This window comes from Podarcis filfolensis (assembly GCF_964270895.1).
Source record: "Podarcis filfolensis genome assembly, chromosome: 10".
Taxonomy (NCBI): Eukaryota; Metazoa; Chordata; class Lepidosauria; order Squamata; family Lacertidae; genus Podarcis; species Podarcis filfolensis.
The window spans coordinates 58,933,556-58,949,945 of NC_139612.1; the positions used below are offsets into that span (position 1 = coordinate 58,933,556).

At 41.8% G+C, this 16,390-nt stretch overlaps 1 protein-coding gene across 6 annotated transcripts in view; it reads right to left on the minus strand.

Annotated features, from left to right (window-relative positions):
• LOC310743002 (aldo-keto reductase family 1 member C3-like) overlaps positions 1–15,325 on the minus strand; it is a 36,553-nt gene extending 21,228 nt beyond the window's left edge. The window contains exons 1-9 of one of the 6 annotated variants that reach the window (XM_083573030.1): positions 14,961–15,289; positions 13,715–13,882; positions 12,941–13,057; positions 12,353–12,430; positions 12,014–12,136; positions 10,813–10,922; positions 9,663–9,828; positions 8,915–8,997; positions 7,261–8,540 (exon numbers count right to left, since the gene is read on the minus strand). In XM_083573030.1, the coding sequence (XP_083429156.1) occupies positions 8,498–8,540; positions 8,915–8,997; positions 9,663–9,828; positions 10,813–10,922; positions 12,014–12,136; positions 12,353–12,430; positions 12,941–13,057; positions 13,715–13,882; positions 14,961–15,047 (975 nt within the window). In that variant the 5' untranslated portion in view covers positions 15,048–15,289 and the 3' untranslated portion in view covers positions 7,261–8,497. Of the gene's footprint in view, positions 1–755; positions 873–1,531; positions 1,700–2,304; positions 2,945–5,148; positions 5,748–7,260; positions 8,541–8,914; positions 8,998–9,662; positions 9,829–10,812; positions 10,923–12,013; positions 12,137–12,352; positions 12,431–12,940; positions 13,058–13,714; positions 13,883–14,960 lie in introns of those variants that run through there. The other 5 variants (XM_083573029.1, XM_083573027.1, XM_083573031.1 and 2 more) reach the window with 5 other exon arrangements.
• Positions 15,326–16,390: the final 1,065 nt, after the last annotated feature.

Below are 16,390 nucleotides of genomic sequence, written 5' to 3' on the forward strand. Positions count from 1 at the left end.
TCTCTTTTCTCTGTAATACTATCTAATACTAATGAACAGTGATAGAAAAAAGGGAATGAAACATGCAATTGCCGATATCACAATGCAGGCATCTGTGGGAAACTCAAATCACAAGCACCACATTTCACATTCTTGTTTATTCAAGAGGGATGCAGTGCTATTTTAGCCAGGAAAAAAAATATTTACATTGCAATATTAACTCAGTATTGTCTCTTTTAATCCAGAGGTGGGGAATCAGTGGATCTCCAGGCTTTGGTGGCCATCAAGGACAATGATCAGGGATGATAGGAGTTGCAACTGAGGAACATCTGGAAGGCCACAGGTTCCCCAAACATGCTTTAATTCTTTCTGTGCCCCATAGAACAAACTGTCTTCCCTCTCTGCACAGGTCTGTCTCCCCATCTCTCCAACCCTTTTTATTCTTCCCTCGCTCCCTCGCCAAGTCCTGCTATGCAGATGATTTCTTTCTTCTGATGCCCATGTAGTTAATGTCATCAGTATATGAAAAGGTTTTCTTTAACTGGCATGGTTTCTCCCCCAAATCTGGGAGCGATCATTCTTTGATTGAGATATGGTTTAGCAGAGAACTGTCAGCATCTCTAGGAAATGACAAATCTCAATGTTCCTTGAGGTTATCAAATATTTTAGTAGTCTCTCTCTCTCTCTCTCTCTCTCTCTCTCTCTCTCTCTCCCTCCCTCCCCTCCATTCAAATATTGTACTCAATACTTGCATTATGACATCAATAATTATTTACCTTCAGAGAATATGGATTGTGAATTATGAACAGGTCCATGTAGTCAAACTGGAGTTTCTTCAGCGATTCTTCTAAGCATTTCTGAACCAGCTCAGGGCGGTGGAAGGTACTCCAAAGCTGTCAAATATATAAAGAGATTTATATTTTCACACAGCCATAGAGTTTTCAGGTCTCAGACAATTTAGCTGCGGCTGATGACTATTCTGGTGTGCGCAGTGTTAAGGGCAAACTCAAATATTGTTCTGAAGAGTATGCTGAATTGCTGTGGTGAGGTAAAGTAATTAAAAAAACCATTACTGCTAATAAACAATATTTTTACCATTTATTTATTAAATTTCTATATTGCCCTTCATCAAAAGTTCTCAGGGTGGTACATAAGATAAAAGCACAAATAAATAGTCAAAACAGAATCCCTCCTCCCCCAAACAGGTTTAAAAAGGGTGTAGAATATGAATCAGCCCAAGGCCTGGTTGAAGAGGAACATTTTCTCCTGGTGCCTAGAGGTGTATAATGAACCTCCCTGCAGAGAGCATTCCCCAAACGGGGAGCCATGCAGAAAAGGCCCCGTTCTCGTTTTGCTGCCCTCCGAGCCTCACATGGAGGAGGCACATGAAGAAGAGCCTCAGAGGATGAACATAGAATCTGGGTGGGTTTATATAGGGAGAGGCATTTTGCTCTGATTTTGTTAAATAATGTCTGTGAAATATGCAATTGCATCATGATGCAGGCACTATATTCTACCCTTTAAAATAAAAAATAAAAAATATCAAGCTCACTTTTCCAGTGTAGAAAATGTCTTCCCTTTTTACTGTTCCATCTGAAATCTTCGCACGAACGGCCCTTCCAATGTCCTCCTCATTCTGGTATGCATATGCGCTATCAATATGACGGAAGCCGACTTCTATTGCTATCTTTGTAGCCTCCTCACACTTACTTTTTGGAACCTGCCGGTTGAAAAGGTGAAAAGGTTAGTCAAGGTCTCTGCTTCAGTGGGGAAATTAATATCAAAGGGTACCTGTAAGTCACACTGAGTATCAGTGGACATTGTCAAACTACCCCCTCAGTCCCAGGGGCTGGACACATCAAAGGTAAAGAAGAAGTGTCCAGAATAGTTAGCTAATGGCTGGTAATTTTGGATAATATTGTTACTCCTAACAAAAGTAATAGTGGGCACTTACAATTCTATAGAAAGATTTTTAAAAATATCACTAGAAGATTTGCATTGGGGACTTTGAATCCTGCAGCAATTCACACTGGAAACTGTTTCTCAGCTACAAACCATCCAAGTCTTGCACAAAACATTATTTGCTCCTGAATCTGCTGGCTCAGGACCCTTGTTGAACGAGAAGCAGCGCTTTATGTGCTGCAAGGCATCTGTTGCATTCTTGGCTGCTGTGAGCCAAGAAGTTCTCATGCACAATTGGCTTCTCAGATCAGGTGAGGCATCTCGTGCTGTGCTTTGCAATGGATGAAGCACCCAGCAGCAGGCAGGCATTTTGCTCTTCAAAAACAAGTTACTACAATCATGAGAGTTAAATGTGTTACTTACAGTGCCCGGGGAAGCGGTTCCAAAACCCAATATGGGGATTTTGTTCCCATCATTCATTGTAATGCCATGGTCTTTGCTAAGCGCCATTTCCTGCTTCTGTGCTAGTTCAGTTCTTGGTTCCAGGCTGAAACTGATCAACACTTTTGTGTCAAAAGGCAAAACTCGAGTGAGAAAAATGAATTTGTGTTTCCAATGAAATGTCTTCTGTTGGCACAAAAGGAGGGGAGTGTCTAAGCAAATGCCCTGAAGAAATGAGAGAGAAGGACGTGGACACTTCCTAACCTATGCCCAAATTTTTATCAGTAATTTTCAGCAGAATGTCCTTTGGTACAGTAGCAGCTTACATTGTTGTCTTCTCAGAATTGCTTTTACAGAATAGATAATAGCTTTCTTCTTGTTCTTCTTGTTCTTGTTCCTGTTCTTCTTGTTCTTCTTTGCATTCCAATAAAGGAAAGCAGAGGGGTGAGCGGACTTAAGCATTTGCGTTTCGAGGTCCCCAGGGCCACCCCAATAACTCACACATCACACAGAATTTTTGTTTAAGATTTTTTGGCATAATTTTGGCCACAACTTTATTAAAATACAAATTTGTGAGTGGTTGCTTAGGCAGTGGTTGCGACTATCCGCCCCCACCATGGGGGACAGACTGACATTCTGCACGATGCGAAAGTCAGAATGGGGGAATACTCTTGGGGGTTACGCGGAGCAGGGAACCTGCCCTCAGCCCTCCTCAAATGCAACCAGGAGCTCATTGCTATGGCCCGAGCCCCCTTGACAGAGTGGACAAGCAGTAGTTAGCCCCCGATTCCTCTAACAGAATCCCTTGCAGCAGCAGCATTAGAGGGGCGGGCACAGCCAATCCATGCCCCTCAACCAACCAAACCATAAACCAATGCCTAACCGTGAACCTTGCAAGTTGTGGCAATTTGCTACGCAGTAGGCAAAAACCAAATGGCCCGAGCCAATCAGCCAGATGGACAAAATTCCTACCGGGCCCCTGCCCCAAAGCAGACGACCCCATGACAGGCATAGCAAGGTCAAAGCGAACAACCCTATTCTAGGGAGGGGGGGACAGGCAATCCGATGCACGAGCGAAAAGAGGAAGCCCTAGCCTCATGCAAGAAGTTTTAGCATTTCTGGCTGTCAATCAACAAATGGCAACATTAACTTCTTCCCAGCAACAAGGGAAGCCCCAATCGCATCAGTGGCCAACGATCAATTATCCCTCCCCCAACTTTGGAGTGTCCTGGCGGCCCCCACCGCAACACGTGCTCTCCATGAAGGAGAACACGCTTTGTCCTATGCAGCGTTCAGGCACCCTTAAAAAACTGTTGTATCTTGATACCCAAAAAAAGCAAAGGAATAAAAATATTATCTTTAAAACAAAATTCACATATATTATTGCTAATGATTTATATTTTAATTTATTACAATCTTTTAGCCAGCATATTGCCCTTTCTATGTTACATAATGCCTGTGAAATATGCACCTCGATAATGATAATTGTTCATAAAAGAAATAAAATTCAAACTCACCTTTCCGCAATGTTATGTTAAAATGTATGCACGATTTGAAGTAAAGCAGCAGATGAGAATTGCAGTTTAATAATTTATAATTAATGTATATCATGGCTAAACTCTCCTTCATGGATCACTGCCTTGTTGTGGTGAAGGGGCTTGAATAACTCAGAGAAGCTATGAGCTATGCCATGCAGGGCTACCCAAGACAAACAGGTCATAGTGGAAAGTTTTGACAAAATGTGATCCACCTGGAGCAGGAACCGGCAAGCCACTCCAGTATCCCTGGCAATAAAACTCCATAGACAAAGACAACAGGCATATAACGCTGGAAGATGAGCCCCTCAGGTCAGAAGGCGTCCAACATGCTACTGAGGAAGAGCACAGGACAAGTACAAGTAAATTCAGAGAAAAACAATGACAAACCTTTGACAAACACAGACAGCATCTTAAAAAGCAGAGACATCACCTTGCCGACAAAGGTCTGTATAGTCAAAGCTAGGGTTTCCCCAGTACAGTGGTACCTCAGGTTACAGACGCTTCAGGTTACAGACTCCGCTAACCTAGAAATAGTACTTTGCTTCAGGATGAGAACAGAAATCATGCAGCAGTGGCATGGTGGCAGCGGGAGGCCCCATTAGCTAAAGTGGTGCTTCAGGTTAAGAACAGTTTCAGTTAAGAACAGACCTCTGGAACAAATTAAGTTCTTAACCAGAGGTACCACTGTAGTGATGTATGGAAGTGAGAGCTGGACCATAAAGAAGGCTGATTGCCGAAGAAGTGATGCTTTTGAATTATGGTGCTGGAGGAGACTCTTGAGAGTCCCATGGACTGCAAGAAGATCAAACCTATCCATTCTGAAGGAAATCAGCCCTGAGTGCTCCTGGAAGGACAGATCCTGAAAGCTGAGGTTCTAATACTTTGGCCACCTCATGAGAAGAGAAGACTCCCTGGAAAAGACCCTGATGTTGGGAAAGATGGAGGGCACAAGGAGAAGGGGACGACAGAGGATGAGATGGTTGGACAGTGTTCTTGAAGCTACCAGCATGAGTTTGACCAAACTGCGGGAGGCGGTGGAAGACAGGAGTGCCTGGCGTGCTCTGGTCCATGGGGTCATGAAGAGTCGGACACGACTAAACAACTAAACAACAACAACAATGGCTAAACTATAAGGAATGCAGCAGCTTCATAAGGTAAGAAAAGAGCATGATGGAAGGGTGGATGGGAAGTCAACAGACATGAGAGATTTGTTTTGATGGTTGTTTAAAAGAATTTGTAAAATTTGAAAAGTTAATTTAAAAATATTATTAAAAAACAACTCATTTACCTTTCCATTGTAGAAAACGTCTTCCCTTTTAACTGTTCCATCTGCAAATCTTCTCACGAATGAATCGCCCAACTTGTTCCTCAGCCTTGTACTCATATGCGCCATCAATATGGTGGAAGCTGACTTCTATTGCTATCTTTGTAGCCTCCTCAGACTTGGTTCTTTTAGCTTGCCAGCTGAAAAAGGTAAAAAGCTGGTTAAAGTCTCTGCTTCAGTGGCGTACTCTGTATGAAAGAGTACCTGTAACTAACATTTGAGTTCCAGTTACCTCCTGAGAGGATGCCTGGGTCCCCTGGTGGGCTCCCTCTCATGTAGGTGAAGTGGTTGTGGCTGGCAATGGCAACAGTGCTCCAGTCAAGGCTGCTTGGTGGAGAGCTGCCATTTTAATTCTCTACAATGCCCCCCCTCCAGTAGTATCACTTCTAGTTGCATTGTGGGAAATCAAAATGGTAGCTCCCAGACCCAGCTATCCACTGAAATTAGGTTACCACATACTGATTTCGGGCCTGTGATGATTTATTTGGCAGTCTGATGGATTATATATTCCATCCTTCCCTACCTGTGTTGATTTAGGATGACGACTCAGTTTTTTTTTTGTATCTCCTTGCCTTTCGCTATCTTTTAACCTCTGCAATAATTAAAGGATTCCAAACCAGCAATTCATTAAATTATCAGTTATTTTGGATCAAAGGTGTATGTTGAGGCATATGCTGTTTGCAGAATGCTTAAAAAAAAAATCAACATCAAAATGTTTCTGAAACAGGAGTGATATCCAAGAAGGGATTGAGAGAATAGCAAGAGGAAGGAAGGATGTCCAGCTCCCCTCATCTGCCTGTATATTTTTATCTAAGATGGACCCCACCCTCATTTTATATGTTAATGGAATAGACATATGAATTGGAAAAGGAAATTTTCCTTCTAAAAGAAGTGGTAGCTTTTATTTGGCAAATTTTGCAATGTATTGTTCCTCTGCTATCTCTAAACAGTGTCTGAGCTCTGCTACTACCTGCCCCTCGGTCATAGGGCCAGGCATTTTGCTATTCAAAAACATGTTGCCACAATATGAGATTCAAGCATTTTACTTACAGGATCCAAAGAATAGGTTCCAAATCCCAGTACAGTACAGGGATTTTGTTGCCATCATTCATTGTAATGCCATGGTCTCTGCTGACTGCCATTTTTGTTTCTGTGCCCATTCAGTACTTGACTCAAGACTGAAATTTTACCACATTCTTCTGCTGAAAGCAGACACTCGAGTGAGAAAAATGAACAGAGTGTGCATTTTTAAGGAAACATCTTCCTTGGACATGATGGAAGGGAAGCGTCTAAGCCAGTGTTCTGTTGAAGCTAGAAAGAAGGGCAGGGACACTCCCTATCTTGCTCCAGACTTTGGATTAATGTGATCCCAACAAAGAGTTGCAGTGCTTACAAATGGCACATGTTAACTATACCAAAGTTTCTAAATTTTCACCACAGTGCCCTCCGAAACACCAGTAGCTTTGATTGGTGATTTCCCTTTTGTTTGTGATACAATAGATTAGCATAGAAGAAATTAAGGAATGGGGAAAATAATGCAGCAGAGGCTGTATACTTTCTTTTCTTTAATGAGGTTACAACTTCATGCTAGAGGTTTAAATGGTAATGCTTTTTTGCAGAATTGTATGCATTTCTACATAAAATCTATGGGTTGCCTGGCTGTTGTCTGAAGATGATTAAAGCTCAATCTGTTTAAAATTCAATAGAAAACTCGAGTCAAAAAAATGAAGTTCCTGTTTCCAGTGAAATGTCTTCTGTTGGCATGATAGGAGGGGAATGTCTAAGAAAATGCCCTGAAGAAATGAGAAAGAAGGGCGGGGAAACCTATGGCCAAAATTTTACCAGTAATTTTCAGCAGAATATCCTTTGATGCCCCACAGTTTCGATTTTGCTGACTTAGTAGTATTGCTTTCACAAGATAAATAATAGCTGTCTGATTAATAATAATAATAATAATAATAATAATAATAATAATAACATTCCAATAAAGGAATGCAGAGGCCTATTGCAATCTTTGATCAAGAAACATCACCTCTTTGTTAGATTAGTAAATGTTAAACATAGGAAAAGCAAGCCTAAAAGCTATGCAGACCTTTTCTTCAGGTTGTAGTATTGAAATGAAAACACGTATGCTCAGAAACAAAATAATAAATGAAATATGTGGAGGCATCTGTTAACCCAACGAAGGTGGGTGTTCTGAGTGGAATGTGGCGCCGTGTGCAAAATGCTCAGCCTGAATGCAGATTAAAAGGAAGAGTGTCCACAGCCTCAGCCTTTACTGGAGGGTTCAGGTTACGCAAAGCAGGGGCTGAGTGGGAGACAGCAAGTAGCAACAAATGATTTCAGCAAGGACATTTTGAATATTGTTACAGATTCCAGGGGATAGAATGCATGCGTATAACATCATCTGCTGTGAAACAGAGTGACCAGAGAAACATAGTCATAATTCATTTCAGGTTGTGGTGGCAGACAATTGAAACCGTGTGCTCTTTCCTCCTCACAGCCAGCAGAGGACCTCAGAGCCAGCAATGGTCATTCCTGCCTATCCCTTCCCCAGAAATGGAAGCAGGGACTTTGTAGTTTAGAAGTTTCCTCTCATGTCCTGCTTCCCACAGACATCTGGTTGGCCACTGGAGAACAGGTTGCTGGACTAGATGGGCCACTGGCCTGATGCAGCAGGCTCTTCTTATTTTCTGAAGGTATTTCAAATCATCTTGACAAGAAATCTCAGGCTATGCAGCTGCTTCTTTTTATGAATGTTAATCCTCCCCCCTTGTGCTATTTTCAATATACAAATCACCCCCTTGAAACTGCTATTTGACACATTAGAAAGAACTAGGGATGGAGGAGGAGTTCAGTTTTGTTCACTTTTTAATGAGAAACTACACAGCTCACACTTCTTGAACCAATATGCAAATCGAAATGCAGTTATCCTGAGAAAGTGGCAATTCTCTGAATTTTGTGATGCAGTTGTTCAGTTACAGAATAATTGCAAAAATGTATATACTGTGGTAAAGTATGCATTAAGAGCATATATCAGTGAAAACACCATGCAAGCATGCTTTATTTTAGCCAAAGTGCAAAGAAAAATGTGTATGGTAGGAGAAATTTGCAAGGATGAATTTTCAAGAGATTTTCAAAAATCCCAAACTGATGTGGAGATGTGAGGAACTGAAGAGTGGAAATTGAGACGCTGGGTTGCTGGGAGGAATTGATACTGACAGATTTGCCCACCCCCTAGTTAGAACAATTTTTTTCCATGCAAAAGGACCCAGGTTCAGAAGGGGATAAATTGGAGATGGGGGACGGGTCCTTATTCCACATCTGGTGGGTAATACTGTGGGTGACCAGCAAAGCTGAAACAAAACAAAAGAGAGTCAACACTCAGGGGTGTGGAATATGCGCAAGCAACACACATTGATCTGTTGCCAGCCATTGCGTCACGAGACCATTTCACACAGTGCATTGTAAGGCCCCCGAGTTTGCCATCAAATGGCAAATATCTCCCTGCTGAATATCTGGGAGGCTGAAATTCAAAATGCACCCCACTCCAATAATGCATGGGGATTCATACAAAGTCTCCACAGTAATTCCTTCTATAATTTCACCTTATTCTCTATGAAGAGAAGAGATGGATGCCAGATCTCTTCTTCCTTTTGCTCTCGCAGTATCAATTCTTGCGTGAACCACTTTTATGTATTTATATGCTTACTATATAAATGTGACTTACATTTCCGCTTTTAAAAAGCTCATGCTTTTGTGAAGGCCATCAATGGATTTCATATCCTCCTCAGACAACTGGAATGTAAATGCCTGTCAGGAGGAGAAAATAAAATGCTGAGGTGCTTTTACCTCATGTCTTCTTTTTGCACCTCAGAGCTGTGCACCTTTTTTCCAGCCACAGAGATACCAAATCAAACTTTGCTACCACCTTCCAAAGTTTATTTCCTTCATTCAACAGCTTCAGTCCAGATGTCCTCCCATTGAGGGAATTTTATATGAATAGTAATGCAGGTTTGCAATAGAACAGGAGTGGGGAAACTGTGGCCCCCCAGATGTGGATGGACTCCAACTCCCCATCAGTCTCAGCCATCATGTCCAATGGTCAGGATGAGGGAAGTCATAGTCCAGCGAATGAGGTTCTTTAAGCAGTGCATAGCTAAACTACTGAACTTGCTCCATGCGAGACAGTGACAGCCACCAACTTGGATGGCTTTAAACATTAGACAAGTTCATGGTGGATAAGAATACTAATGGAAGCTAGTCATGATGGTTGCACTCTGACTTCACGGTCTGAGGCAGTGATTCTTTTGAATACCCACTGCTGGAAACTTCTCCAACTTCTTGAGTCCCCAAACCAAGATGTGCATCTTCGCTCCCGTACTCCTGCATGTGTCATGTGACCCGTGAGATCACAGTGTCCAAATGACCTGCTTTTTCGGTATTGTTTTTAAATGGATTAATATATACTGCTTTACCTGGGCATTTTCCTCAATTCGCTTTCTGGTGTAGGTCTTCACCAGGACCACCAGGCCACGCTGCAGTTGGTAGCGAATAGCCACGAGAGCTGGGGTTTTGTTGTACTTTTTGGCGATCGCAACCAACAGAGGGTCTTCAAGCAGGACAGGAGTGTTTTGATCTATCCTGCCGGAAAGCAACATGGAGAGAAGGTGTGTTTCTGGTGTCCAGAATATATAAATCTCACTCTAAAATTAATACAGTATTGGCCTAGTCCATGCAAAATACACTAAATATTTTGTATTTAAAGCTTGGTTAGTCGATTTGAATTAATATAAGTTTTTAGTATCGTGCTCTACCCCCTCCACCAATAAATCGCAAACTCATGTGTTGCACGTGGATCATTCTGTAGCCAAAATGGTAGCATTTGTGCACAAAAGAGAGGTTTTTCCTTCGCTTAAGTACAATCAGTATTGGGGAGGGGGACACCTAAGGCAGGAAAGAAAGGCCCAAAGAATCCTGTGTGACTGCTGGAGAGTTGATGTTCAAATGAAATAGAGGATCCTGGAGGAATGAACAGCTCATTGTCTTGAAGGAGAACTCAATATTTGTTGCTGGTCCCACTTGTTAAAAATAAGCATTGAAGTGGCTTCCAATATAGATAAAGACAATACAGTTTAAAATTCCGAGACACACAAAACAAGCTATGTAAAAAGAGAAATGCTATAATTGTTTACAGTAAATGTAAGCCTGGATGCAGGGTCCTTTCATCTCTGTCATTCTACTGTTTAAAGCAACATTAAACATAATATAAATATGATTTAAAAACAGCACAAAATTTCAGAAGCATAAATTATTAAATAGCCCCCTGCCTGCAACATTTAAAAACATACGTTTGGGAGAAGTCAAGCATTTATATATATAAAAAAACACTTCAGCAATGGGAAGGTATCTGAGAATGTCTAAAATGGGAGGGGAAGAGCTTTGTAGATCTCTTTGTGGAATGATTTCCCCAATTGTGGGGCCACTACAGAAAAGGTCCTGATGCTGGTATTTACCACAATGCTCTTTATTAATTGTGGGGCCCAGAATGCAACCTAAAGAATTGATGTAGATGCTGGGGAATAGTCGGCATAGGTGGTCCCCAAACATTTTGGCTTCATCTCTTACCATCTTGGGTCCCTTTGGGATCCCAGGACACTATATCCTTCCAAGATGATATTGTTTGACTTGCAGAAGGCCAGCAGCTTGCTTTGGTTCCGATAAGGATGGCATTCAACCTGTGGATTCAAAATCCCCCAACACAACCCAAAAGTGAGAATTCAGATGAAACAAAGAATACCGTGAAATAAAGGAAAGGCAGAAAAGCAGAAGCATGCTATTATTTTTTGAAATATCCCAGTGTTACTTTTCTTAATGTGTGTTTTGTTTTCTGATGCATCAGAATCTTTAATTGACCATTCTTGCAATTGTGGTTTCTATTGCCACACTCCTCATCTGTGAAATGTGTATTAGGTGGATATGAGGGACATATCCACTTATTCCCCCTCAATCTCCTGTCACTCCAGCCCTGTTGAGTCATTATATCCAAATAAGAAATATCCTGGGCACACTGTCCTGCCTGCAGTGTCTCTATTTCTGCCCACTCAGTCTCTGAATTTTGTATGTTGAGCAAAAAGGCCTGATGGGGGATTTACCTGGCTTTCCATCAATGTGAGAAGATGCCTTTATATCAGGCTTCCTCAACCTCGGCCCTCCGGATGTTTTGAGACTACAATTCCCATAATCCCTGACCACTGGTCTTCCTAGCTAGGGATCGTGGGAGTTGTAGGCCAAAGACATCTGGAAGTGCCGAGGTTGAGGAAGCCTGCTCTATATCATCTGGGACGCTTCTTTATCAGGGTCTCAAAAAACTTCGGTCTCATTGGTTATAAGATATACACCAATTTCCAAGTGAATCAGGGCTGCTGGGTGCAACAGCTTTGCCCAGATGCCTAACTCAAAAGCCCTTCACTCCCCAATTGAGAACGTCCCTACAAGAGGCTGTGTGGGCCCTGACTGCTTGAAGGCCTCCTTCTACCTGAAATGCTTGTTTCCAACATTAGGACTTCTCCACACTTTCTTCTCTCTGAGGATTCAGAAGCTGATTAAATGAGAACCCATTACTGGTTCCAGGAATTTAGGGGAGTCCACCCCACAACTCACAACCATATCTTCTTGTGACTGGATCTGCAACCTTATAGCCTTAAGCAAGTTTTTAAAGGGAATGGCTGTGTTCATCCAAACAAACGTCCTCTCACAAAAGAGCTTAAATAAAGAAGCTTTCAACTGTGCTTGGTACAAGCCACTAAAAAAAGCAATCACACTTGACCTGGTTTATCACTGGCTTGTATTTCAATCCTGGCTTGTTCAGGATCAATTCCAGCTGCTTACGGGTGAAGTTGGACACTCCGATGGACCTCACCAAGCCGGCATCTTTGCACACTTCCATTGCCTGACAAAGAAAAAACGACATGTTTGTTGAGTGGTGTTTGTTGAATAGCTGAGGCCACACTTTCCCCCCGATTAAGACTGGAGTCTTATAGTTCACCAGCTCTCATAGGAGCTATTGTGTGAGTCATTGTTCTGGACATGCCTCCTCTGGTGGAAGGCTACTGTGCTCAGCATCTGAATGACTCAAGGGCTGGATTTGCTAATCCTAGGCACCTACCTCCCATGTCTGACGAAGATCTACGTTGTCAAAAATTGGTTTTTTGTCTTCTCCCACAGGAAAGAAATCTGGTCCAGGCTGGAAAAGAAGGAGGCGGAGGGAATAAGTGCAGGTCTGGCCTAGAAGTTCTCTTATCTCTGTAATATTTTCTAATACTAATGGACAGTGATAAAAAAGGGAGTTCACCCTGCAGGGGCTGATATCACAGTGCAGGGATCTGTGGGAAACTCAAATCACAAGCACAGGTCTGTCTCCCCCTCTCTCCAACCCATTTTCTTTCTTCCCTTGCTCCCTCACCAAGTCCTGCTCTGCACACAATTTCTTTCTTATGATGCCTATGTGGTTAATGTAATCATGATATGCAGATGTTTTCTTTAACTGGCATGTTTCTCCCCCAAAATCTGGGAGCGATCATTCTTTGATTGAGATATGGTATAGCAGAGAACTGTCAGCATCTCTAGGAAATGACAATTCCCAATGTTCATTCAGGGAATAAAATATTTTTAACAGGCCCTCCCCCCCCCCACATTCAAATATTGTACTCAATACCTGCTCAAGTACTCAATTATGACATCAATAATTATTTACCTTCATAGAATATGGATTGTGAATTATGAACAGATCCATGTAGTCAAACTGGAGTTTCTTCAGCGATTCTTCTAAGCATTTCCTAACTAGCTCTGGGCGGTGGAAGGTACTCCAGAGCTGTCAAAAATATAAAGAGATTTATATTTTCACACAGCCATAGAGTTTTTGGGACTCGGGACCATATAGCTGTGGCAGATGACTATTCTAGTGTGCACAGTGTTAAGGGCAAACTCAAATATTGTTCTGAAGAGTATTCTGAATTGCTGTGGTGAGATAAAGCAATTTTAAAACCATTATTGATTATAAATAATATTTTTACTATTTATTTATTAAATTTCTATATTGCCCTTCATCAAAAGATCTTGGAGCAGTTCACAAGATAAAAGCACAAATAAATAGTCAAAACAGAAGCAACAGAACTGTTATCCATCCTCCCACAAACAGGTTTAAACAGGGTGTAGAATATTAATAATTCCAAGGCCTGGTTGAAGAGGAACATATTCGCCTGGTACCTAGAGGTGTATAATGAACCTCCCTGCAGAGAGCACTCCCCCAACAGAAAAGGCCCCTTTCTCGTTTTGCAACCCCTCTGAGCCTCACATGGAGGAGGTATACAAAGCAGAGCCTCAGAGGATGAATGCAGAGTCTGGGTAGGTTTATATAGGGAGAGGCATTTTGCTCTGATTTTGTTAAATAATGTCTGTGAAATAGCATCATGATGCAGGCACTATATTTTACTCATTTTTTGTAAAAAAATTTGCCATACTCACTCACTTTTCCAGTGTAGAAAATGTCTTCCCTTTTTACTGTTCCATCTGAAATCTTCGCACGAACAGCCTGCCCAACTTGCTCCTCAGTCTGGTATACATATGCGCCATCAATATGACGGAAGCCGAATTCTATTGCTATCTTTGTAGCCTCCTCACACTTGGTTTTTTGATTCTACCAGTTGAAAAGGTGAAAAAGTTAGTCAAGGTTTCTGCCACAGTGGAGAAATTTATATCAAAGTAACACTGATTGTCGGTGGACATTGTCAAACCAGACCTGAGTCATCAAATAAAAATAAAGAAAAAACATGTGAAAAAGTGATTTATATGTGTTGTATTATGCCAAATAACATTGTGCCACCGAATGGCATGCAGGATTTAAAACGAGCAATCAATTAACTTGTCAGTTATTTTGGTTCAAACAGTGGAACACTGTTGACACATACAGTTTGTAGAATGCTCTTTTTAAAAAATCGTTTAATGTTTGTGAAAGACAGTAGATGAGATATCCAAGAAGGGATTGAGGAAGTCTCTTCGACAGCATGTATGTCTTTGTATAAAATAGATTCTACCCTCACTTTATATGTGAATGGAGCAGACATATGAATTGGAAAAAGGGAAAAAGGGAAATTCCTTCAAAAAAACTGAGTGGTAGCTTTTATTTGGTAAATTCATGATATTCCTAGAAATTAATTTAATTACATAACAAGAATCGACACCAATCCCTTCATTTGCGTTACTGGTGAAATGGAAAGGACCAAATGAAATGGTTTGGATAAAGAATTGATTTTATATTTATTGTTAGTGTCCAGAATAGTTAGCTAATGCCTGGTGAGTTTGGATAATATTGTTACTCCCAACAAAACTAATAGTGGGCACTTATAGTTCTATAGAAATATTTTTGAAAATATCACTAGAAATTTTGCACTGGGGACTTTGAATCCTGCAGCAATTCACACTGGAAACTGTTTCTCAGCTACAAACCATCCAAGTTTTGCACAAAACATTATTTGCTCCTGAATCTGCTGGCTCAGGACCCTTGTTGAATGAGAAGCAGCGCTTTATGCACTGCAAGGGATCTGTTGCATTCTCGGCTGCTGTGAGCCAAGAAGTTCTCATGCACAAATGGCTTCTCAGATCAGGTGAGGCATCTCGTGCTGTGCTTTGCAATGGATGAAGCACTCTGCAGCTGGCAGGCATTTTGCTCTTCAAAAACAAGTTACAACAATCTGAGAGTTAAATGTGTTACTTACAGCATCCGGAGTATAGGTTCCAAAACCCAATACGGGGATTTTGTTCCCATCATTCATTGTAATGCCACGGTCTTTGCTAAGTGCCATTTTCTGCTTCTGTGCTTGTTCAGTTCTTGGCTGCAGGCTGAAACTGATCAACACTCTTTTGGCAAAAGGAAAAACTCGAATGAGAAAAATGAAGGTTTTGTTTCCAATAAAATGCCTTCTGTTGGCACGATAGGTGGGGCTTGTCTAAGCAAATGCCCTGAAGAAATGAGAGAGAAGGGCGGGGAAACCTATGGCCAACCTTTTATCAGTAACCTTCAGCAGAATGTCCTTTGTACACCAGCAGTTTCCTTGTTGACTAAGCAGCATTGCTTTCACAGGATAAAAAATAGCTGTCATATGAAGGCCTGACGCTGGGTGTTCCAAGGGCCAGAAGAACACACAAAGGATGTAAGGAAAGAAAGGACCGTATGAATAAGATCCCAAACTGCCTCTGGCTGTGTACACTTTGCCAGCACATGTAGAACACATTTGATGTGCACGACATTCCCCAAAGAATCCTGGGAACTGAGATTTGTTAAAGATGCTGGGAATGGGAGCTTTGGGAGGGGTAAACTACAGTTCCCAGAATTCTTTTCGAGGGGTCATATGCTTTAAAAGTGCTCCGGATCATAGCATCATAGAAATGTGGACTTGGAAGGGACAGTGAGGACCATCTATTTCAACCCCTTGCAATGCAGGAATTGTTCGCCCAACCCACAATGCTGAGATTAGAGTCTCATGCTGTACCAACTGAGCTGTCCCTCAGGGTGTGTTTGTTTACACAGTCATCTTCTGGTTTGGAGTAAACAGCATCAGAATGCAGTGCACCATAAGAAATGTCAGGATGGATAAAGGATGTGGAATGTGGCGCCGTGTGCACAGTGCTCAGCCTGAATGCAGATTAAAAGGAAGCGTGTCCACAGCCTCAGCCTTTACTGGAGGGGCTGAGTGGGAGACTGCAAGTAGCAACAAATGATTTCGGCAAGGACATTTTGAATATTCTTACAGATTCCAGAGGATAGAATGCATGCGTATAACATCATCTGCTGTGAAACAGTGACAAGAGAAACATAGTCAGAAGTCATTTCAGGTCAAGCTGGCAGACAATTGAAACCCAGTTCTCTTTCCTCCTCACAGCCAGCAGAGGACCTCAGAGCCAGCAATGGTCATTCCTGCCCATCCCTTCCTCAGAAGTGGAAGCAGTGACTTTGTAATTTAGGGAAGGTTTTCATGTTTAATAGGTTATTGTATTTTAATATTCCGTTGGAAGCCGCCCAGAGTGGCTGGAGAAACCCAGCCAGATGGGCGGGGTATAAATTATTATTATTATTATTATTATTATTATTATTATTATTATTATATCTGGTTGGACACTGTGAGAACAGGTTGCTGGGCTAGATGGG